The following is a 26,063-nucleotide window of genomic DNA, read 5'->3' as shown; positions in this document are numbered from 1 at the left end:
TATTGATTTTAAGCTTGGCTCGAGGACCATCTAAAACCTTAAGGGGTATTATATTGAGCAATAAAAACCTAATGGTTTATTACGCTACGACTCTAAACCGATACTCGGGCTTAGTATTTGAATCATAGAAATTTTCCACAGATGGGGATATAATAAAATTCAACACAAACCGAGGATAGAGCAAAGAGATGCTTTATATTCATAAGGGAAATTTACAAAACATATTTACAACACCCACAAGGGGCCCTTGCGAAAAATAAAAGAAAACCTAATCTATTTTCGGGGTCACACCCCCGGGAGTGTCATCTTCAGAGACTGCATCTTCAGCGGCTCTATCATCGGGAGTCTCCTCTCCTTCGGGAATATCTTCTTCACCTTCCTCATCCCCGGAGCCACTCTCTACATCCTCATCATTGTAGGAGACAAGAAACCTATCATCGGTTTCCCGCACCTTTGCTTCGACTATCTCCTCGGCAAGATTGAACCCTCGGGCATGGATTTCCTCGAGGGTCTCCCTTCGAGCCTGGCACTTGGCCAATTCATTGCTCCGTTTTCCCCGGTTGGAGGCCTCCCTCAAGTCAGCTTGAACGGCCGTGACTTTCCTCAAGCATATGGCAAAGGATTTATCAGCCGCAGCTTACGTCTTCTCAGCTTCAGTCTTAGCCTGTACAGCTTTCGCCCGGGCTCTAGCTAGCTCAGCCTCTAACTCCTCGATTTTCTTGGCATAAGCCAGAACCTTCGCTTCTGTGCCTTGGAGATGAGCTTTAGATGAGGCTAGTTGGGCCGTAACAGCTTCCTTATTGGCAACAAGTTGGTCCATATTTTTCTTCCACTGATGACAATCAACTCAAACTTGATCTACCTCGCCCCGGAGCTGCCCAATCATATCTAACTTTTGCTGCAGCTGAGATATCAAAGTGTAAGCCTCCGAAGTAGGGCCAATAAGGCCTTACTCTATTAAAATCACAATTACCTGCTAATCTAGCTCGGACTCGCTTTTTTGAGCTTTGGCCAATGCGGTTCGGAGATCCTCAAGCTCCTTTTCCTTATGCCTACAGAGGAGCCTCAGGGCTTCTCTTCGCCCAAAACTTTCTTAAGCTCGTCCTCACATTGGCTTAGCTCAACTCTAAACATTATGATGGCCTACAAGTGAAATGGAGACATATCAGTCAAAAGAAAACAAAGAAAGAAAAAATTACAATAATGAAAGCTAGTACTTACCTGGGAGAGGAAATGTTGAGCCTCTTCGAAAATGGTGGAGGCATCATTAAGGTCGTTGGCATCCTCAATCCCAACGTAGCAACCATGAAAAGTATCATCCTGGATGACCTTGATTGGATCGGGCATGCGCAGAGCGTTGGCTTCTTCGGTTGCCCCCTCGGAATAAGCTGGCAATGAAAATGAGTGACTTGTTGTCGCAGCTCCGAACTCTTCACTTGGGGCGGTCTCATTAACATTGGGGGTCTCGGCATTTACCCCTCCTGGTATAGTTGTTGAAGACGGAGTGACTATCTCAACCTCTGGGGAAACGGGGGCCTTGCCCGCTTCTTCCTTCGGGGTCTCCTCACCACGGGATGAGATTTCTAGCTCGGAAGGCTTGCCAGACTTTGTTGGTTTTCTAGTATGGGTCATCAACGCCGACTCTTCATCATCGTTTTCACCATCATATGGGGAATCGTGGGCCGAATCTGCACCTATTTGAGCAAATCTTTTTCGCAGCCTTCGAGCGGGGGTTTTCTTGTCTTGAGGGTCTTTGGGCTTTGAAACCCTTTTTCTTTTGTTTTCCTTCTCAGACTTCGAATTTGATGGCTTGGTCTTTTCCCTGCGGGCGGCCTCATCTCGGATGCATCACCAAGGCCTGCGCAAGTGAAAGTTAGCAAGTTGACAACAATAATATACGAAAGGTGTTTAAAACTTGGAAAAAGCACTCAGCATGGTTCTTGGCCTCCCACTAGCCCTTTGATAATTCACGCTACTTGCGCTGATCGTAGGAAGAAGTGACAGCTAACTTTCGGACCCAATCCTCGAGGTTGGGCACCGCTGGAGGTTCCCAAGCATTGGTTGCAAAAAGAAGGACAAAAGCGTTATGAAATATGGAAGCAGAATATGAATTGATACTGGGAATACAAACTCCACTTACAATTAAAGTTCCACCTCTCCGGGAACGACGTCTGAAGTTCATACTCTAATAAACCGGCTCATACAACCCCGATCTTTAGGTTCATCAGTACTGGGAAAGAAGGTTTTTGTTGTTTGGCACTGCAGCTTGATGAGCCCTCAAAATAACTAGGGAAGATACAATCGAACTAGGTGACTAAGGGTGAATTCCCAACCCTCAGCCTTTTTAGAAAAATACTGCAACATGATCACGATACGCCAAAAAGAGGGATGGATCTGACCGAGGGTGACTTCGTACGTTTTGCAGAAGTCGATCACCACCGGATCAAGGGGACCCAGTGTGAAGGGGTAAGTGTATACACTCAAAAACCCCTCCACGTGGGTAGTAATGCTTTCATCGAGGCTCGGGATCTGAACCTCGACCTCATTTCCCCAGCCACAGTCTTTCTTTACATCCTTGAAAAGCTTCTTCGTTAACAAGCTAATATATCGAGATGCGTGCTCGCATCGGCTTGGGACATCAGGAGGATTCTCAATACTAAAATCCTTATTAATAATACAAGGACCGATGGTGATTTCCTCAAGTGTTGGCGGCACCACCAGTTTGGCCGGCCGGGAGGTAGAAGAAGACGATGCCTTATCCTTTTTAGGGACCGTCTTAGAAGTTTTAGCCATGATTGAAAGCTAAGGAGTACGGGTTGTGCAGGGATGTGGTGTTTCTTACAAGAGTTTGGTATTTTCCGGCGCTTGAAGAGGCGGTGGAAACAGGTAATTAGAGAAAGAGATCAGGATGATAAAGATGTAAAGAAAGAGTAAAGTTCTTTACTCAGAGGAATCGCCCCGTATTTATAAATAGACAATGATGGTTCAACGGTGCTAGTGGCCGACCAACTCTGGCACGCATTCAATGTTATGGGGAAATGGACCGACGGGACGTTTCGTTCACTTTAAATGCATGCATCACGGAAATGAGTTCAGCATAAGAGGTTCATGAAAATCGGGGTTCAAATCGTTTCTTATTATCTTACTCTAAGAAACGCGGGGACTATCTGTATACGGTCGAGATCGGATGCCTCCGATCTCTATACTTGAGGGGTCGTCCGTGGTCCAAATCCGGGTAAGACCAAGTTCAATCTCGAGGGACCAGACCTAAGTTCGAAGGTGGAGGATGATGCATACCGAGCTCGAGCGTGCGCGACCTCGAAACAGTACCGTTATGGATTCGTACCAGAACACGTTAGATTCCTGCCACGTCCCCAAAGTCATGGCATAAATCCCGAAATATGAGTGTACTATTCCGTACTAGGCGGTTAGGCAGCAATACCAAGAATATTCCCTACTGTAAATAGAAATATTCCTTTTTAGGGCTCCCCTATTACGTAATGGGGACCCCAATCATTTCTAGGATATCTTATCATCTTTTACGGAGCAAAGAATATACTCGCTACCTTTTTGCCTACTGTTCATCAACATTGTCCTTTAGATCCATTGTTCTTACTTTATTTTAATTACTTAATTGTTCTTACTGCCCTAAGCCATCTTGAGGTCACCGTCTCGAGGTCACTACTGCTGAGTAACATTTATTTGATTCACTTCTGTCTTTCATTTTTACTTCATAATTCTTGATTATTCATTGGTATTGAACTAAATCAAGTATTTCTAAAACCACAAATCAAATTTAATTGTTACTCATATTTTCGGGGTAAACAAAGCATGTTGTTCAACTTAATGGGTGGTTAAAGTGACTAGACAAAGATAAAAACAATATAATAGAAGTCTCGTAATCATTTGGATAAAAAGTGTGGCTGCTTTCTTAAGTCACTTGTGTATATGAAATACGTTCATAAATTTTATGGGTAGACATCTCTTATGTGATGATCTATCCATCTTTATTGTAATTAGGTATAATATTGTTTAATGTTATAATTAATTGTATTAATTTGTTACCAATTTAAAATCCATTGATTAAGATATATCTTAAGATTTGTAAGTTTCTTCGAATTATACTTTGAAGTTGAAGAATGATATACATAAAGTAATTTTTTCGAAAGAATTATGTCTACTTAAAAGTTGTTTTTATTATTTCACAGAAATTTGTACTTTTTTTCTTTCATGTATAATTATACCGAGATATTTATTTAAATAATGTTGATACTATTTACCACATGACTTGGCATTATTGAAATGCTTGTATACGGTCTAAATCGGAGAGCTCGATTTAGAAGAATTAATCATACCCCGAGCTCGAGTTCGGAAGCTAGAAGTAAGAATCGAGCACGGCCGAGATATGGGCACCTCGACAAGCAAATCGAAGACCCGTCATGATCTGACTCAAGGACACTACAATTTCGATGACACTCAAGAAAGAGCGAAAATTTCGCAAGGATACATGGATCAAGGCATACATAAGGGAAAAGATTTTTACGAAATAGTACGAGTGCGTACTAGGTTGTTATACAGGTGTACCAATAGAATTCTGTACCATAATTCGGAATGTACCATATTAGGGTTTTCCCCTCCTATATAAAGGGGACCTCAATCATTTGTAAAAAGGATCTCATTCACGGCAATAGAACATTCTACTATGCTTTTCTCGTTTACTGTGCTCCACTATTGTTCTTTGGCTTTATTGTTTTTACTTTATGGTTCATACTTCATTAGCTCTTAGCTCACTTCGAGGCCCCGAGAAAATCGAGCTCGAGGTCCTTATTGCCCTAACAACACTGGTTTAGTTCATCAATTCTTTTTACTTAAACCTAATATTACTTGTATATTCATTAGTATTGGAATAAATCACATATCTTAAAACCACAAATCACCTTTAATTGTTACTCATATTTTTCGAGGTAAATAGTTTGTCGCCTACTGTGGGGCTAAAGATAATAGTGATAGTTCTAGTTTTCTGATAACACACGTTATTCTTCACACTTTTTCTTGTCAATGATTCTTTGATTTCAGGCTATGATATGTCTAGCTCAGCAAACGCGTCGGTGCATGGAAACGACAATCTCGGATCCCATGGAGAAAACAACAGTATAGGGGTCCATGTACAACCAATCAACCCTAAGGAAGTGCCAAATATGGAGCCAATTGATATCAATTCACATAATGCTCTAAACGCGGACTCAGGCACACATCCCGTATGGAATGAACGCAGGGAAGCTCGATCCGGTGACCAAAGAACACGAGGAATGGAAGATGGGGGGATCAGCCTCCAAGTGATATTTGAGATGCTACAGGCTCAACAGATCGCCATCGCTCAACTTTAGAGTCAAAATAAGACCCCGAGCGTAGTTGATCATGAGAATATTCGGCCTGCTGAACCAGAACCGGAGAGATCAAACGGAAATAACTCAGGGACTGACCCCACCATCATGAGGAGGCTCGAAGAGCTTTCCAAAAAGGATCGAGATTGGAGAAAAGAAGATTGAAGAAAATGACAAAAAGGTGGAGACATACAACTCAAGGGTCGACCGAATACCGGGAGCACCTCCGAATTTGAAAGGACTGGACTCGAAGAAGTTCGTGCAAAAAATGTTCCCCCAGAGTGCAGCTCTGAAGCCCATCCAGAAGAAGTTTCGGATGCAAAAAATTCCAAAATACAATGGGACCACTGATCCCAACGAGCACATTAGCACATATACTTGTGGCATAAAAGGAAATGATTTGGAGGACGATGAGATTGAGTCTGTTTTCCTAAAAAGGTTTGGGGAAACTCTGTCTAAGGGTGCCATGTTTTGGTACAATAACTTACCCCCGAACTCTATTGATTCGTTTGCCATGTTGGCAGACTCATTTGTAAAGGCGCATGCCAGCGCCATAAAAGTTGCAACAAGGAAGTACGATGTATTCGAAATAAAACAAAGGGAGAACGAGATACTGATGGAGTTTGTATCCCATTTCCAGTCAGAACGAATGGAGTTACCACCAGTCTCTGATGACTAGGCCGTACAAGCCTTCACTCAGGGGCTAAATGAACAAAGTTCAATAGCTTCAAAGCAGCTGAAGCAGAACTTGATAGAGTATCCCGCCGTAAGTTGGGCGGATGTGCATAATAGGTACCAATCAAAAATTAGGGTCGAAGATGACCAGTTGGGAGCCCCCTCGGGCTCACTTTATCCAAGCAGGATACCAGCAAAGGTGCCAGGAAATGCAGACAGGGGGTCAAGGTCGAATAAGGAAAGATATCAGCCATACGTCGAGGATCGAAGGAACATTTCAAGGTGTAACATACCTCAGAATGATCAATGAGCAGATCGAGGTCAAAGTTCCTGGGGACTTATGAGAAAAACCGAGTTTGATAGGCACTTGGGACTGGCGGAGGCACCCCGATTATCGGAATACAACTTCAGCATCGATGCCTAGGGTATCGCCTCAGTCATTGGTCAAATTAGAGATACTAGATGGCCCAAGCCTATACAGACCGATCCTTCTCAGAAGAAACCCAACTTGATGTGCAAGTACCATGGTACTCATGGGCATAGGACCGAGGATTGCAGACAACTTAGAGATGAGGTAACCGGGTTATTCAACGAGGGGCATCCTCATTAATTTCTCAGTGACTGGGCTAAGAACCATTTCCGAGAAAGAGATGAAAATAGGAAGAATGAACCTGAAGAACCTCAACATGTCATTCACATGATCATCGGTGGAGTCGACGTTCCACATTGACCTATATTCAAACGTACCTAAGTATCTATCACAAGGGAGAAGAGGACTCGGGACTATATGCCCGAGGACACCCTCACATTCAGCGAGGAAGACATCGAGGCCTTATCTTTTCCTTACAACGATGCACTGGTAATTTCTATCCTTTTAAATAAAGTTCAAGTTAAACGTGTTCTTGTGCATCCAGGTAGTTCGGCACATATAATCAGGTCAAGGGTCGTGGAGCAGCTTGGGTTGCTCGGTCAAATCATACCAGCATCTCGAGTCTTGAATGTCCTCAACATGGAAAGTGAATCAACGAAGGGAGAAATCATCCTCCCAGTCAACGTGGCTGGAACCATACAAGACATCGAATTTCATGTCATCGAAGGTGACATGAGGTATAATGCTTTGCTTGGAAGGCTGTGAATCCAAAGCATGAGGGCGGTGTCATCGACCCTTCATCAAATGATGAAGTTCCCAACAAAGGATGGCGTGTAAACAGTATATCGAGAGCAGCATGCAACTAAAGAGATATTTACAGTACACAACTTGGCACCGGTATCGACACCATCTACATCGGAAAAGTCAAAGGACGAACAGGTGGCCGAATAGCAATCACAGGCCATACCCTCGGTTGAGCCCGAGGGACAGGTGTTCGATGAACAGGTGGTCGAGGACGAAGAAGAAGATTTCCTCACCCCCCGAGCGTTCGTTGCCCCCGAGGAATCGGATGTGACGAAGTCCACGGTCGAAGAACTCAAACATGCCATATTGATAGAGCATCTTCCTGAACGAAAGGTATACCTGGGGACGCAGTTAACCCCCTAACGCAGGAAAAAACTCGTTATATTTCTTATCAATAAAACTTATTGATTTTCGCCTGGTCCCACCTAGATATGACAGGGATCCCACTAGAGATAACTACCCATCGACTAAGTGTCGATCCCAGATTTAAACCGGTGAAGCAAACAAGGAGACCTCAGTCCGAGGTAAAGCATGCATTCATCAAAGAAGAGGTAACCAAACTTCTAATGATAGGATTAATTAGGGAAGTAAAATTTCCCGAATGACTAGCTAACGTAGTGGTAGTCCGTAAAAAGGGGAATAAAATTAGAATGTGTGTGTACTACAATGATTTGAACAAGGCATGCCCTAAAGATTCTTTCCCATTGCCCAACATCGATCGTTTGATCGATGCTACGGCCAGCCACGAGATCCTTACTTTTCTCGATGGCTACTCCGGGTACAACCAAATTCGAATGAACCCGGAGGATCAGGAAAGGACTTCGTTCATCACGAGGTATGGTACGTATTGTTATAATGTAATGCCTTTCGGGCTAAAAAATGTCGGAGCCACATACCAACGCCTAGTTAATAAGATGTTAGAACATCAAATAGGCAAATCCATGGAAGTTTATATTAATGACATGCTATATAAGTCCCTGTGCGCAGAGGACCATTTGACCCATTTGCAGGTGACGTTCGATATCCAAAGAAAGAACAACATGAAGCTCAACCCCGAGAAATGAGCTTTTGGAGTCGGCTCGGGCATGTTCTTGGGTTTTATGGTGTCGAACATGGGTATCAAGATCAACCCCGATAAAATCAAAGTCATTGAGGAAATCATCGTAGTAAATAATGTGAAAGTCGTCAACGACCGACCGAACAGATGGTTGCCCTAGGCCGATTTATCTCGAGGTCATCAGATCGGAGCCATCATTTCTTTTCCCTACTAAAGAAGAAGAACAACTTCGCATGGAATCCGGAGAGCCAACAAGCCTTGGAAGAATTAAAATGGAATCTCTCAAGCCCACCCTTGCTCCATACTCCGAAAGAGGATGAAACACTCTACTTGTATTTAGCCGTGTCCGAGGTGGTGGTAAGTGGCGTGTTGGTTCGAGAAGAGCAAGGTACGTACATTCCTGTCTATTATGTAAGTCGGACACTAGGAGATGCTGAAACCAGGTACCCACATTTGGAAAAGTTAGCTCTTGCATTAATAAGTGCATCTAGGAAATTAAAACCATATTTTCAATGCCATCCTATACGTATATTGATGACGTACCCACTTTGAAATGTCTTGCATAAGCCCGAATTATTAGGCAGATTGGCCAAATGTGCCATCGAACTTGGAGGGTACGATATTGAATATTAGCCTCGAATGGCTATCAAGTCTCAAAATGGCAGTCTTTGTGGCCGATTTCGCGCTTGCCCTCATACCTGAAGTAGAAAAGGAACTCTTACTGAAAACGGGTACGTCATTGGGGGTATGGACCCTCTACACAAACGGTGCCTCGAATGTGAAAGGATCCGGGCTCGGCATTGTTTTAAAACCGCCTACTGGCAGTGTCATTAGGAAATCTATCAAAACTTCTAAATTTAATAATAATGAAGCCGAGTATGAGGCCATGATTGCAGGTCTCGACCTAGCCAAGGGCCTTGGAGCAGAGGTCATCGAGGCAATGTGTGACCCGCTTTTGGTAGTAAATCAAGTAAACGGGAGCTTCGAAGTTCGAAATGATCGAATGCAGAGGTACTTAGACAAACTTCAAGTGACATTGTGCCGCTTCAAGGAATGGACACTGGTCCATGTACCTCGAGAACAGAATAGCGAGGCCGATGCATTTGCAAACTTGGGGTCATCAATTGAAGAAAATGATATCGTCCCGGGGACTGTCGTCCAACTATCGAGGTTGGTGGTTGATGAAGGCCATGCAGAAATTGATTCAGCAAGTTTAACGTGGTATTGGAGGAATAAGTACATCGACTACTTGAAGCACGAGAAGCTCCCCACGGACCCAAAATAGTCGAGTGCACTTCGAGCCAAAGCAGCTCGATTCTCACTTAATGAAAATGCAATGTTGTAAAGGAGAACCTTCGATGGACCACTGACGGTGTGCTTGGGACCCGGGGACACCGATTATGTATTACGAGAAATCCACGAGGGCACTTGCGGTAACCATTCTGGTGCCGACTCTTTGGTTTGCAAGGTGATCAGAGCGGTGTATTATTGGGATAGCATGGAAAAGGATACCAAGGAGTTCATTCGAAGGTGTGATAAATTCCAAGGATTTGCACCGATGATCCATCAACCCGGTGAATAACTCCATTCGGTCCTATCCCCGTGGCCATTCATGAAATGGGGGATGGACATCGTCGGCAGCCTACCAACAGCGCCAGGCGAAGCTAAATTTATTTCGTTTATGACGGACTGTTTCTCAAAATGGGTAGAAGCACAGGCCTTCGAGAAGATAAGAGAAAAAGAAGTCAACGACATCATATGGGACCACATCGTATGTCGGTTAGGGATACCTGCCGAAATAGTATGTGACAATGGGAAACAATTCATCGGCAGCAAAGTGACTGAATTCCTCGAGGACCGTAAAATCAAAAGGATTCTATCAGCGCCTTACCACCCAAGTGCAAATAGTCAGGCCGAGTCCACAAGCAAAACCATCGTTCGAAACCTAAAGAAAAGGTTAGATGATGTAAAGGGGAAATGGAGATAAGTATTGCCCGAGGTGCTATGGGCATATCGAACGACGTCAAAGTCAAGCACGGGGGAGACCCCATTTTCCTTAGTATACGGGTCCGAAGCATTGATCCCAGTCAAAATCGGGGAACCTAGCGTTAGGTTTCAGCATACTACCGAGGACTCGAATCACGAAGCCATGAACACTTCTCTCGAATCACTAGATGAGAAACGTGAGGCCACATTAATTCGAATGGCAGCGCAAAAACAAAGGATCGAAATGTATTACAACATAAGTACGAACCTTCGATATTTCGGAGTCGGGGACTTAGTCCTAAGGAAGGTCACTCTCAACACTCAAGACCCAAATGAAGGGAAACTAGGCCCCAATTGGGAAGGACCGAACCGTGTCCTCGGACTCGTAGGGAAAGCATCCTACAAACTTAGCACAATGGAAGGCGAGCAACTACCAAACAATTGGAAAGTATCGTTGCTCAAATGCTATTACTGCTGAGGTATGACCTTCCCCACTTTTCCATTTATATTTAAAACTAACTCCTTGCAGATGTTCGATTGGAAACATCGAGGCATCATTCAGCTCGAAGACCTTGGGTTTTAAAGCATGCGTTGCACTCTTTTTCCCTTAGATCGGGTTTTATCCAAAATGGGTTTTACCGGCAAGGTTTTTAACGAGGCAACACCTATATGCTACCTAAGGAATATTCAACAAGTATTCAAGGCTTCTTTTAAATCAACCTCGAACACTGGGGGGCATCACCCTCGGAGGACGCATCCTCGAAGAAAGCAATACTTGACAAGGAGGGCCTCGATAGGGGAATGTTATAATAGGGCCAAACGGTCAAATGAACCGAGTCCATGTAGAATGGTCAAGCCCTCAGCGGCAAAACATGTACGCGTATCAATTATTTGAAAAAGCATTTTTATTACATCAAAACACTTTGTTCCTCAAAGAAGTCTACTATTTTCACATTTAACGGCTCAAGGGCCAAAACTCCGAATGCACCAGAGTACTCGGGGACTGTCATCGACAACCGACACATCGAGTCATCGAACACTCGAACCTATAAGACCTCAAAGAGGCACATTCTAACTTATAAGACCTTAAAGAGGCACACTCGAGCTCATAGTACATCGAAGAGGCATCCTCTCGATATTAAGGCCAAGGCCATCACACTCGGGGACTAAAGGCTACGGCCATCTAAAAGACTACGACTATATGAAAAGGCTACAACCAAAATAATGCGGCTCGAAGAAGTCCGACTTTTGCCATAAAACTAAAACACCTTTATATACTTCGAAAAAATGGTTAAATCAGTCTACCCTCGGCTTAAGCAAATTATAAGGGGCTTCGATGTAATCAACCCTCGAATAATGCGAAGGCTTCGATAACATCAGCCTTCGAAAAAACCTCAAGAGGTATTCGATTAATGTTGCATATCAAATTCCAAACGAGGTTCCAATCAATCGAACCTTCAAAAAATCGAACGAATATGAATACAAAAAATACATGCTAAGGTATACCAAAATTTTCATTAAGTCTTTAGCCAGAAAGAGGAAAATATTAATAGCCATTCTAGAGGTCGAATTGGCCCTACCTAAAGATCCTAAGGGCCAACCCCAGAAGAGCCTAAGGGCCAACCTAAAAAGAGCCTAAGGGCCGATATTTAAAAGCCTAAGCCAATTTTTAAGGAGCTTATAGGACGAAGCACACCATGCTCGAGACCTTATCTAGCTCGAACTCAAAAGTCTTTCACCCCGAGCTGACATCGAATTAACTTAAGACTCGGCTCGAAGTCCGAACCTTAAGGGGTAACCTAACGGTAGTATATTCTAAGTCCAATACATCGGACCGATTGTCAACTACACGAAATCTCATTTCAAAAGTGGAGGCAAGGCTGAATTTAACACAAAAACAAAGATGAAACAAAAGTCTTTTATATTCAAGAGATGGTCCAAAGCACAATTACAAAATTCCCATGGAGCCCTTGCATGAACTTAAAGAGGACCTAGTCTACCGTCAGGGTCACTTGATCGGGGGCAGCATCTACTAAAACTACATCTTCGGTGGTCTGACCTTCGATGGCCTCTTCTCCATCTGGGACTTTGTCTTCGTCCTCCTTTGTCACGACCCAAACCGATGGGCCGTTACAAAAGTGGTATCAGAGCATTTTTGTCCTAGGATTGTCTGCAGACCGTGTCTAGTAGAGTCTTGTTTATGGGTGCGTTGTGCACCATACTTATAGACAGGAGGCTACAGGACATATAGGATGTTATCCTCTCTTTTTATCTTAGACCGTGCGATATAAGAATTCATGTTCCTAATGATATGTTACGTTTTCGGCAATGCCTCTGAATACTACAGCCGCTAGTATGCATCAGAAGGCTACCAACGTGTTAGAAATAGATATAAGTTACTCTATGGAGTCAGACCCATCGGAGATCATGGGTTCTATTGAGGAGGATCCATATGAGTCATCCGTTCGAGCTGTTTCGACCACTCCGGTAGCAGATGGGGTGAGAGGAGTTCCGACCTCACCAAGGCCCTTAGTTTCATTATTATAGCCCATTGATCAGGGTGTGAGGGTAGTAGTGCATGGATTGGCACAACCGGGTTTCCCTCAGTCTCAAAACTATGTCAAGGTATTTGCGGACACCAGCTCTTCTGAGGTTCCAGATAGTCCACATCATTGGGAGTCTGTCAATCAAGGTTCGTCGATGTATGTTATGAGATACGCAGAGCAAGAAGATAGTAGTCGGGCTAAGAGGAGGAAGGTAACTAATAAGGACATAAAGATTCTACTTCGAAGTGTGTCTTATCGAGGCTCTCACATAGGGCGAGGCAAGGACTCTCTACTCTAGACTTCCTCCAGATGTCAACTTTTGGTTGGTGAGCTCCACTTCTTCTGAGAATATTGCTATTTCACGGATCGGCATATGTTAGGTTGTTTTATAAGGACGTAGGGAGCTTTGTCCCGACTTATAGATATACTATGGTTATGTTTACTTAGAGGTTTTGCAGACAGTATCCTATATATAGTTTTGGGTATGACATGTCTACGGCCTAGTCGACCCCTATGTATATAAACCCTTTTTCTAAAGCAGTTATGCAAGTTATGTTTTAATATTGTTACCTATATATACGGATGTGGCCTGAAATAACCCGTGATAGATTTGAGAATAAACAAGGATACGGTACGTGGTGTTCGGTTGGGTAGAACTTGATATTATAATGGGTGTTGGTTGGCCTTTTGTTATGCTAACATCAAGTGTAGATCAAAGATGGTTTGATTTCAGTTCATAGGAGAGCCTGTTTTAGAATGGAAAGGTAATACGGCATCGCCAAGAGGTAAATTTATCACCTAGCTCAAGGCAAGAAAGATGATTAGAAAGGACCATATTAATCACTGAGTTCGGGTTTCGGACGTGGGAGTAGAGTTACCAACCATTCAGCCCTTCCCTGTGGTTAATGAGTTTCCCGATGTTTTTCCCGATGAACTTTAGGGTCTTCCGACAGAGCGAGAAATTGAGTTGCTACTGACCTACTACAGGATATGCATCAAATATCTATTCCTCCCTATAGAATGGCCCCCGCATAACTAAAATATTTGAAGGAACAACTAGAGGATTTGCTTGAAAAAGGCTTCATCAGTCCTAGTACATTACCATAGGAAGCACCTATGTTATTTGTGAGGAAGACGGATGGTTCCTTACGGATATGTATTGAATATAGACAGTAGAATAAGGTGACGATCAAGAATAAGTACCCCGCTCCCGAGGATTGATGAATTATTTGATCAGTTACAAGGTGCCAAGTGTTTTTTTAAGATAGACTTGAGGTCCGGGTACCATCAGGTAAGGGTTAAGGAGGAGGATATTGCAAAGACATTGTTCAGGACCAAATACGGGCACTTTGAGTTTCGTGTTATGTCATTCGGTTTGACGAATGCCCCAACTGTACTCATGGATTAGATGAACCGTGTGTTCAGGCTCTTTTTAGATCTGTTTGTAATTGTATTTATCGATGATATATATATTGGTATATTCTCGTTTAGAGGCTGAGCATGCAGATCACTTGCGTACTGTGCTCAGAGTTCTACAAAAAGGGAAGTTGTATGCAAAACTCTATAAATGTGAATTCTGGTTGAACTCTGTAGCTTTCCTTGGGCATCTTATTTCGGGTGAAGGCATCCAGGTGGATACACAAAAGATTGAGGTAGTAAAGACTTGGCCTACAACACCAATAGAGGTTCGTGGCTTCTCCGTTTGGCAATTTATTACAGGAAACCTATAATGGAATTTTCTTCTCTTTTAGAATCTTTGACCAAAGTGGTATATGGTGTCTCGCTTGATATTCCAGAATAACATAAGAAAATCTATGGTGCAAGAAAGTTGAAGGAAGGTTGCGAATAAGACTAAATAGATATGTGTAGGTCGCAAGCTAAAGTATGGTAGAGCGACAGGGTTTTAGGAAGACAGGAGGAAAGATAAGAAAAGACGAGTGAAAAAGTGACGAGAATGAATAAGTCCTTGGGGTTAAGCTCATAAGAGAGCTAATGGTTTCTCTAGGTTATAGAAGGCTCAGTATAGCCAGAATGAACTCAAAGGAGTCTAAGACTAGTAGCATTTAGAATAGATGAAATGCTACCTTGGTAGTGGAATAAAGGCGTAATTGTGATGAATAAAGGATGAAGTCTAGGCGTTCAAAGAGGGGAATTTCATGAATTGTAAAATATTAGAATACCCATGTAAGTTAACTCAGAAGGGAGCTATTGCAAACAAAGTTTCCAGGCATTGAAAGACAGATTAACGTCAGCAACGGTTCTAACGCTCCTAGAAGGGACCGATGGTTATGTTATCTATTGTTACGCTTTAGACGTTGGATTGGGTTGTGTGCTGATACAACATGGTAAGGTTGTAGCCTATGCTTCTAGACAACTAAGAAAGCACGAGAAGTACTACTCGACCCACAATTTAGAGTTAGCCGCAGTGATTCATGCTCTAAGGATGAAGAGGCACTACTTGTATGGCATTCATGTTGATGTCTATACGGATCATAAAAGCCTCCAGTATATCTTCAAGCAAAAGGAATTAAAATTACGTCAAAGGAGATGGTTGGAGCTACTTAATGACTTTGGCATTGATATTCAATACCATTCGGGGAAGGAGAACGTAGTAGCCGACGCCCTCAGCCGTAGATCTATGGGTAGCCTGTCATATTTACAGCCAGAAAAGAGGGGAGTAGCCCATAAGGTTCATCAGCTAGCTAGTCTTGGATTTCGGTTACTAGACTCAGGTGATATTGGGATAACTATTAAGGATAAGGCAACATCCTCTTTAGTAACTGAAGTAAAGAAACGCCAATACGAGGATCATGTTTTAGTTCATTATAAGGATACCACCCCTCAGAAAGAGAAGACATCGTTCAAGGTTACAGAAGATAGGGTCCTCAGATATCGAGGACAATTATGTGTCTCTAATGTTGCAGGGCTGCATCGGCAATGTGAGAAACTCACTATTCTTGTTATTCTATCCATCTAGGAGCGACAAAGATGTATCATGATATTAGGGAAGTATATTGGTGGGGCAGAATGAAAAAGGATATAGCGGAGTTTGCTGCCCAGTGTCCTAACTGTCAACAGGTTAAGATTGAGCACCAAAAACCCAGTGGATTATTGCAGACTATGGAGATTCTGACTTGGAAATGGGAAGCAATCGATATGGATTTCATTGTAGGCTTACCTCGTACCCAGCATAAGTTCGATTCGGTATAGGTGATTGTTGATAGGCTTATAAAGTCAGCCTATTTTCTTCCCATTAGGACTACATATTCTATAGAGGATCATGCAAGGCTTTATACTAAGGAGATAGTACGACTGCATAGTGTCCATGTATCTATTATCTCGGATAGAGGAGCTCAATTTACAGCTAACTTCTGGAGGTCCTTCAAAAAAAAAGGATTAGGGACTCAGGTAAATCTTGGTACGGCATTCCATCCTAGACAGACGGACAGGTGGAGCGTACTATTTAGACACTTGAGGATATGTTACGAGCTTGTGTGATAGACTCAAGGGTAGCTGGGATGATCTTCTGTCGCTTATAGAGTTCGCATATAACAATAGCTACCATTCCGGTATTCAAAGGGCTCCATACGAAGCTTTTTACGGACATAACTGTATATCGCCTATTGGGTGGTTCGATTTTAGGAAAATTACGTTAGTAAGACCAGAATTGGTACAACAGGCAATCAAAAAAAACTAAGCTTATACAGCTATGTTAAGGCCATCCCTTCTTTCTTTTTGGCATGGTCCAAGTTATACATATGAAATTAGCAAATGCACAATTTTCATAAATGACTCTGTTCATAGAAATATTTGGGGTCTCTGCATTCTTGATTCCCCATGTGACATATTATTATATCTTTTGTTCATGGGTCTCAAAATAATACACAGTTGATAAAGTTTATCCGAAAGGAATATTGGGATTTTAAACATATTTTTCATGCATTTCATTCATTTATACATGTACATTGATCCATGACCAGATGGCATTATATACGCGTATTCATATATATATATATATATATATATATATATATATATATTGGATATGGGAAAAAGGTTACGGCATTATATAGGCACCACCACCTGATAAGTTGGTACATGTTGATGATGTTTCCCACAGTGGCCGAGACGATATGATGGGATGCCCGCAGAGGCTTGATTATATTATTTACACCTATACCTATGCATGACACGATATTTATATGCACGTGCATGACATTATAAATGTTTCAGAATTTATAAAGTTATTCAGATTTACATATGGATTTCTTTATTCAATGTTTCATCTATGCCTTTTACGTACAGATTTTCATGCCTTACATACTCAGTACATTTTTCGTATTGACTCCCTATTTTATGGGGCCTGCATTTCATGCCCGCAGGTGCAGGTAGGCAAGGTGACAGTCCCCCTTCTTGGGATCCTTGATTAGCGAAAGTTGGCGTGCTCCACTTGGCCCGAAGCTCTTTTTGATTTTTGTATGATATGTTTGTGTATATATATATATAAGTATGACGTGGCTCAGTCCCGTCTTTGTACAGTTATATTTCTATTAGAGGTCTGTAGACAGTATGTCTAGTTAGATAGTATGTGGCCTTACCGGCTTCCAGTTTTGAGGTACATAGTTGTCTGTAGTAACCTTCTCAGCTCGCCCTACGTATGTTGCACGTATATGTACATATGCCTTTTTGGGCATGTTTCCTTCATGTATATTATTCTCATAATCTAGCAGATGTTATACAGGTTTATATCTTAGACGCATGCGTAGGGGTGTTTGGCAGGTACGACTAGGGCACCCGTCGCGGCCCATCGGTTTGGGTCGTGACATCCCCACTCTCGGAGCCGCTGAAAGAATCCTCATCAATTTTCAGTCTACAATTTTCGTCAAAAATTTTTTACTTGGGCTTGGGACCCCAGAATTCGATTCCGGGCACACGCCAGGTCCCATATATTACTACGGACCTACCGAGACCGTCAAATCACGGGCCCGGGTCCGTTTACTCAAAATGTTGACCGAAGTCCACAAAAATCAACTTTTTAGACAAAAAATTGTTATTTCATAAATTTCCAAATAAAGGCTTTTAGGAATCGTGCCCGGACTGCGCACACCAATCGAGGATAGATAAAATGAGGTTTTTAAGACCTTGGAACACGGATTCGAGTTGTAAAACAGAAGATGACCTTTTGGGTCAGCACATTCTCCACCTCCAAAACAATTGTTTGTCCTCGAACAGACATAGAAAAGTACCTGAGTCGGTGTAAAATAGGGATATCTTCTCGTCATATCAGACTCGGACTCCCATATAGCTGCCTCAGTAGGCTGACCTCTCCACTGCACATGAACCGAAGGATAACTCTTCGATCTCAACTGATGAACCTTCCGGTTTAGAATAGCTATCAGCTCCTCCTCGTAGGTCAAATCCTTGTCTAGCTGGATAGTGCTGAAATCCAACACGTGGGACGGATCACCGTGATACTTTCGAAGCATGGACACATGAAACACTAGATGTACCGCTGATAAGCATGGTGGCAATGCAAGTATGTAGGCCACCTCTCCCACTCGATCAAGGATCTCAAAAGGCCCGATGAACCTAGGGCTTAACTTGCCTTTTTTCCTAAATCTCATCACGCCCTTCATGGGCGACACCTGAAGCAACAATCCCTCTCCGACCATGAATGCCACACCACGAACATTACGGTCGGCATAACTCTTTTGCCTGTGCTGAGCTGTACGAAGCCTATACTGAATGATCTTAACCTTATCCAAAGCATCCTGTACTAAATCTGTACCCATCAACCGAGCCTCCCCATGCTCAAGCCACCCAACCGGCGATCGACACCGTCTACCATATAATGCCTCATAGGGAGCCATCTGGATGCTCGACTGATAACTGTTGTTGTAGGCAAACTTCGCTAACAACAAGAAATGATCCCAAGAACCTCTAAAGTCAATAACACAGGCGCGGAGCATATCCTCCAAAATCTGAATAGTGCGCTCGGATTGACCGTCCGTCTGAGGATGAAATAATGTGCTGAACTCGATCCGCGTACCTAACTCATGCTGTACTGCCCTCTGGAAATGCGAGGTAAACTGCGTACCTCGATCAGAAATGATAGACACGAGCACACCATGAAGACGAACGATCTCCCCGATATAGATCTCTGCTACCGCTCCGATGAATAGGAAACTGCCACAGGAATGAAATGCGATGATTTGGTCAGCCTATCAACAATAATCCATACAGCATCGAACTTCCTCTGAGTCCGTGGGAGTCCAGCAACGAAATCCATAGTCATACGCTCCCACTTCCACTCACGAATCTCAATCTTTTAAAGCAAACCACCAGGTCTCTGATGCTCGTACTTTACTTGCTGACAATTCAAACATCGAGCTACATATGCAACAATGTCCTTTTTCATCCTCCATCACCAATAATGCTGCCGCAAGTTCTAATACATATTGGTGGCCCGCGGATGAATAGAATACCGGGAACTTTGAGCCTCCTCTAGGATTAACTCACGAAGCCCGTCCACATTAGGCACGCAAACACGACCCCGCATCCTCAAAACTCCATCATCTCCAACTGTAACCTACTTGGCATCACCGTGCCGCACTGTGTCCCTACGCACAAGTAAATGAGGGTGATCATAATGCCGATCTCTGATACGCTCAAACAAGGAAGACCGAGCGACTGTGCAAGCTAAAACCCGACTAGGCTCAGAAACATCCAACCTTACAAACTGATTGGCTAACAGCTGAACATCCAAATCAAGCGGTCTCTCTCCGACCGGAATATACGCATGGCTGCCCAACTAGCTGACTTCCTACTCAAAGCATCGGCCACCAAATTGGCCTTCCAGGGATGATACAAGATAGTGATACGATAGTCTTTCAATAGCTCATACCACCTCCTTTGCCTCAAATGGAGCTCTTTCTGCTTGAAAAAAATACTGCGAACTCTTGTGATTAGTGAACACCTCACACGATACACCATATATATAGTGCCTCCAAATCGTCAGCGTGTGAACAATGGCTGCTAGCTCCAAATCATGAACTGGATAATTCTTTTCATGAATCTTCAACTGCCGCAAAACATATGCAATAACCTTGCTACCCTGCATAAATACCACACCAAGTCCAATAAGAGAAGCGTCACAATATACTGTATATGGCCCTGAACCTATGGGCAACACCAATACCGGCGTCGTAGTCAAAGCTGTCTTGAGCTTCTGAAAGCTCACCTCACACTCGTCCGACCACCTGAAATGGGCACCCTTGTGGGTCATCCTGGTCATCGGGGATGCTATAGAAGAAAACCCCTCCACAAACCGACGGTAATAACCCTCCAAACCCAAGAAACTTTAGATCTTAGTAGCTGATGTGGGTCTAGGCCAGTCCTTAACTGCCTCAATCTACTTGGATCCACCTGAATACCCTCTGCTGATACAACATTACCCAAGATAGCATCTGAACTCAACCAAAACTCACATTTCGAAAATTTAGCATATAATTGGTTGTCTCTCAGAGTCTGAAGAACGATCCGAAAATGCTGCTCATGCTCCTTTTGGCTGGGGGAGTTGATCAAGCTATCACTAGTGAAAACAATCACAAAGGAATCCAGATATGGCTTGAACACCCGTTTCATCATATCCATCAATGATGCTGTGGCATTTGTCAATCCAAATGACATCACTAGAAACTCATGATGCCCATATCGAGTTCGAAAAGCTGTCTTAGGGACATCGGATGCCCTATTCCTCAATTGATGGTAGCCAGACCTCAAATTGATCTTTAAAAACACCTTGGCACCCTGAAGCTGATCAAATAAGTCATCAATCCTCGGCAATGGGTACTTGTTATTGATGGTGACTTTTTTCAACTACCGGCGCACCCCAGGGCAAGACACTAGGTCTAATAAAGCCCTTATCAAGCAAATCTTGCAATTGATCCTTCAATTCTTTCAACTCTAGCGTGGCCATACGGTACGGCAAAATAGAAATGGGCTGAGTGCCCGGAGCCAAATCAATGCAAAATTCAATATCCCTGTCGGGTGGCATCCCCGGTAGATCTGTAGGAAATACACTGGGAGCTCCCGAACAACTGGCATAGAATCCATAGAAGGAACCTCTGCACTAGAATCACGAACATAAGCTAAATAAACCAAACACCCCTTCTCGACCATACACCGAGACTTCATATAAGAGATAACCCTGCTGGTAGAATTACCAGGAGTCCCTCTCCACTCCAATCGAGGCAACTCTGTCAAGGCTAAGGTCACGGTCTTGGCATGATAGTCCAATATAGCATGATAAGGTGACAGCCAATCCATCCCCAATATAACATCGAAACCAACCAAATCGAGAAGTAGGAGATCTATGCTGGTCTCAAGACCCTCAATAATAACCACACACGAGCGATAGACATGACCTACAACAATAGAATCCCCTACTGGTGCGGACACATACACGGGAGTACTCAAAGAATCATGAGGCACAACCAAATATGAAGCAAAATAAGATGACAGATAGGAGTACAAATATCCTTGATCAAATAGAACTGAAGCATCTTTACAACAAATCGAAACAGTACCTGTATAACTGTATCGGAGGACTCAATGTCGGACCTGGCATGGAAAGCATGACATCGGGGCTGGGCCCCACTACCCTGAACCATATCCTTGGGACGTTCTCCTGCTGGATGGCCTCCACCTCTAGCGGCCTTACCTCCACCTCTAGCAGGGTGACCCCTACCTCTGGCTCCCTGACCCCTACCTCTAACTGGCTGGGCAGGTGGTGCCACAATCATGGCACGAGAACTCTGCTCCTGTGATTGAACACCCCCTAATCTCGGACAGGTCCTTTGAACATGCCTATACATACCACACCAAAGCATCCATCAGAATACCGCGGCTGAGGAAACTCAGACTGACCCAGACGGGCCGACTGACCATGATAATAACTCTAAAGAGGAAGTGCTCTGATAGGATCTGGCGGTGCACTATACGCTAGCTGCCCTGAAGGAGGTACATAACGACCACGACCCCCCGAAGCTCTATGGATGTCTGAAGTGCTGAATGAAACGGCATGGGATGATGTCCTCTACCAAAAGTACGTCGACTTCTAGATGAGGCCCCACTGAATCCACCAGAGTGACGAGGCCTCTTGTCAGACCCCTGACCACTCCCTTGAGCTAAAACCATCTCAACTCGTCTAGCCACATTGGTTGCATCCTGGAAATAATCTCACTCTCTCATTAGCCATCTACAATCTGATAGGCTGAGCAAGTCCCTCAATAAACCTCCTCACCCCCTCTCTCTCTCGGTGGGAAGTATAAGAAGAGCATGACGGGCCAAATCTACAAATCTGGTCTCGTACTGAGTGACGGTCATAGATCCCTGGTAAAGGCGCTCGAATCGCCTGGGATAGTCCTTTCTCTTAGTGATAGGAAGATATTTCCCCAAAAATACCTGAGAGAACTGGTCCCAAGTAGGAGCTGGCGACCCAGCTGGTCTGGCCAAACATTAATCCCTCCACCATTTCTTGGCGGAACCTGATAGACGAAAGGTAGCAATGTCGACCCCATTGGTCTCCATTATCCCCATGTTCTGTAACACCTCGTGACAATTGTCCAAATACTTCATGGGGATCCTCTGAAGATGTACCAGCATTGGTAGTGGTGAAAAGCTTGGTAAACTTATCCAATCTCCACAAGGCATCAGAAGACATAGTTGATCCATCATCGGTCTGTGCTACAATACCCTGTGGAACTACCCCAGCTGGCTGAGCTGCTAAAGTCTGAAAATGGGACCCATCTAGTCCGGAGTGTGTGTAGCGGAAGTCTGTGCTCCGCCCCCAGCCCGAGAGACGCCTGGTGATACAGGGAATGTATCATCCTGAGTAACACTGTCCAAAAGGCCCATTACACGGACCAAAGCATCATAAAGTACTGGGGTAGCAATAAACCCATCTGGAATCTGAGCTGGCCCCGCTGGAACGGTGTGGGACGAAACCTTATCATCAAACTCCACTTGAGGTTCCGCTACTAGTACTGTTGCTCGAGCACTAGGCTGAGCCTTGCCCCTACCTCAGCCTCTAGCGCGGTCTCGGCGTCATCCTCTACCCCTCGTAGGAGCTACCAGTAGGGGCTCGGGCTGTTGATCAACTGATTAAGCGATACGTGTTCTCGCCATTTGCGAAATGACAAGAGTGGAGAGTTCAATTAGCATTGAAAGACCAAATAGCACGACGGAGAAGAACAGAAGTGAAATTATTCCTAAACTCTGTAGCCTCTAGGGGATAAGCACAAACGTCTCCGTACCGATCCCTCGCACTCTATTAAGCTTGTTCGTGAATTGTGTAACCTAGGCAACCTAGTACTCGTATACCAACTAGTCACGACCCGAATTTTCCACCGTGGGGACCGTGATGGCGCCTAACATCGCACTCGTTAGGAAAGCCAACGTTAGAGTTCTATTAACCTTTTTCCTTTACATTTTATAGTTAACAACGAATAAAACTAAAACAATTGAAATGAATGCGGAAGCATATAATTTACTAGTTATCCATATACTATTAACAAATACCGAAAATTGTTACCACCAACAAACTAGTTTCATAACCCAAGAACATTCTATGAATAACTACAAGTATAGGTTTAAAAGAAAAATACATCCGTCTCAATAGGAAATAAATCAAAAATGAGGAAAACATAGGAGGGGAAGCCAGGGCCTGCGAATGCTTGTAGGACTACCTTGGGTCTCCTGGATGAATGCCTGCAACCGACCTTTCGATCAGCCACAACCACTCCAACATCTGCACTGAAAGTGGAGAGTGCAGTATCAGTACAACCGACTCCATGTACTAGTAAGTGCCGAGCCTAACATCGATGAGGTAGTGACGAGGCTACGGCGGGGCATATACAATATAACTTGCAACAGTATATAATAAAGCAAAAGGAAATATGGAACGAATTAGAATAGTAACATGCAGTAAATTAAATACGGAACCCAAATATCTTGCCAGTTTGCAGCTATAACCAGTCCTTATGAGAGTTTCAATGCTTCAGAATAAAATCACAGCAGAAGAAGAATACATAACAACAAAATGATGCGGCGCTCATCCCGATCCCTCCATATATTTAGTAACAATATGAATATTCACCCTTATTACTCCTTTTTGCGGCGTGCAACCCAATTCCACCAGTCCACCCTTATTACTCCTCAATTCATCACCCTTATTCCTCCTGTTGCAGCGTGCAACCCGATCCCACCTGTCCAGCTGTCACGCCCCAACCTCAGGAGGCGCGACGGGCGCTCAATCGAGTGAACCCAATTGAGCAAGCCTTAACAAACACTTTCTACCCAACTCAATATGACTAGGGAACCGGGCTTTCGTTTAATTAGGCAATAAGAGAGGCTGTACATTCACCATTGATAGTTCATTTTATATCACAACCTTAAATCGTAGTTAAGTTCCAACATTCCATAGAAATACACTTTAGAGAAAACAAGAGTTTAGAATTGCAACATAGTTCATAGACCCACACAACACCCGTACATCACCGACACAAACGTCTACGGAGCCTCTAGGATACACAGACAAGTACGACAACGCCGGCAACAAGGACCCGGCTATACCTCAAAAGTGGAAATCTACAACAAAAGACATGCAACATAACCCCTTGAAGGAAAAAGGGGCTCACCAAGACTATGAGAGGAGGATACTCCGCTACGTGCGGTCGGCACTGTTTGCTATGAAGCCACCTACATTCATTTAAAATGTAGCTCCCGCGGCAAAAGGGATGTTAGTACCAAGGAATAGTACTAGTATGTATAACTAAACACCATCCTGTTAGAAAAAACAACCATACAAGAGAAAAAAAAAGAAATCATAAGGACTACAAAGTTTCAAACAATCACCACGTTAGTAATATAAAAGGTGCACATAGTTTTCACATAGTTTCCGAAATTTTAGGTTGGGGCATTCCATACCGTTGCATCATCATTCACAATACCACCGCTTTCTTGAGCGGAGTCCGATCACGGCCCGATCGGCTAAGCCGTCTTACCAAGACGTTACACTTATTTCATTCTCACTTTCCACTTTCAATTATCAATACAATACCACCATGTGTATGTAACATGGCGTCCGATCACAGCCCGATCAGCTAAGCCATCTCACCAAGATCTGACTCGGGGCTCGGAGCCTTTTGTACTGATCTATGTCGTGATCGGGCTGTGATCGGAGGCCATGATATATATACACATGTTGGTAATGTATTGTTGATTGAAACTGGAAAGTGTGAATGAAATAATGGTAACGTCTCAGGGAGACAGCTTAGCCGATCGGGCCGTGATCGAACTCCGCTCATGGAAGCGGTGGTAATATGGATAATGATGCAACGGTGTGGGATGCTCCAATCCAAAATTTTAAGAACTATGTGAAAATCATGTGAACCTCCTTATATTGTTGGCATGGTGCTTATTTGAAACTTTGTTGTCTTTACGATTTCCTCTTTACACTTGTATGGTTGTTCTTTCTAACAGGATGGTGTTTAGTTATACATACTAGTACTATTCCATGGTACTAACGTCCCTTTTGCCGGGGGTGCTACATTTTTAAATGAATGTAGGAGGCTCCATAGCGGATAGTGCCGATCGTGTGTAGCGGAGCATCCTCTTCTCAAAAATCTTGGTGAGCCCCTTCCTCTTTCAAGGGGTTATGTTGTACACCTTTTGTTATAGATATCCATTTTGAGGTATAGTCGGGGCCTTGTTGGCGGCGTTGTTATCATTGTTTTTTTGTATCCTTAGAGGCTCCGTAGACATTTGTGTAGGTTATGTACGGGTATTGGATAGGTCAATGAACCATGTTGTAACTTTGTTCTCTTTCTTTCTTCTAAACTATAACTGTAGTAAATCTTGGAAGCCTAACTACGGTTTAAGGTTGTGTTAAAAAATAAGCTATCCATGTTGAAGGTACAACCCCTTTCTATTGTCTAATTAAACTAAACAAAATCGAATCCCTTAATCGTATTGAGATGGGTAGAAAGTATCTGGTAAGGCTTGCTCAGTTGGGTTCACTCGATTGAGCGCCGGTCGTGCCTCTCGAGCTTGGGGCGTGACAAACTTGGTATCAGAGCCTAAGGTTTTAAAGTGTCCTAGGATGTCTCGGAGCCGTGTCTAGTAGAGTCTTTCTTATCGGTGTAAAGTCGACCACATCTATAAGTTGGAGGCTACTTGGG

General features: G+C 43.6%; 1 protein-coding gene across 1 annotated transcript; it reads left to right on the top strand.

Annotated features, from left to right (window-relative positions):
• LOC109234771 lies at positions 4,406–6,063 on the top strand. The gene is made up of 3 exons (XM_019400830.1): positions 4,406–4,517; positions 5,077–5,336; positions 5,665–6,063. Exons 1-3 carry the CDS (start codon positions 4,406–4,408, stop codon positions 6,061–6,063), a joined length of 771 nt encoding a protein of 256 aa, XP_019256375.1.

Source organism: Nicotiana attenuata, chromosome 11, assembly GCF_001879085.1.
Source record: "Nicotiana attenuata strain UT chromosome 11, NIATTr2, whole genome shotgun sequence".
Lineage (NCBI taxonomy): Eukaryota > Viridiplantae > Streptophyta > Magnoliopsida > Solanales > Solanaceae > Nicotiana > Nicotiana attenuata.
This window is presented reverse-complemented; position numbering and strand designations above follow the sequence as displayed.

What these genes read in the sequence shown, in the direction of transcription:
- LOC109234771 (XM_019400830.1), top strand. Translation starts at nt 4,406, where the DNA reads ATGGGCACCTCGACAAGCAAATCGAAGACCCGTCATGATCTGACTCAA. An exon ending in GCAAGGATACATGGATCAAG is followed by an intron (nt 4,518 to 5,076) that starts GCATACATAAGG and finishes CTTTGATTTCAG; the next exon opens with GCTATGATATGTCTAGCTCA. An exon ending in ATGGGGGGATCAGCCTCCAA is followed by an intron (nt 5,337 to 5,664) that starts GTGATATTTGAG and finishes ATGTTCCCCCAG; the next exon opens with AGTGCAGCTCTGAAGCCCAT.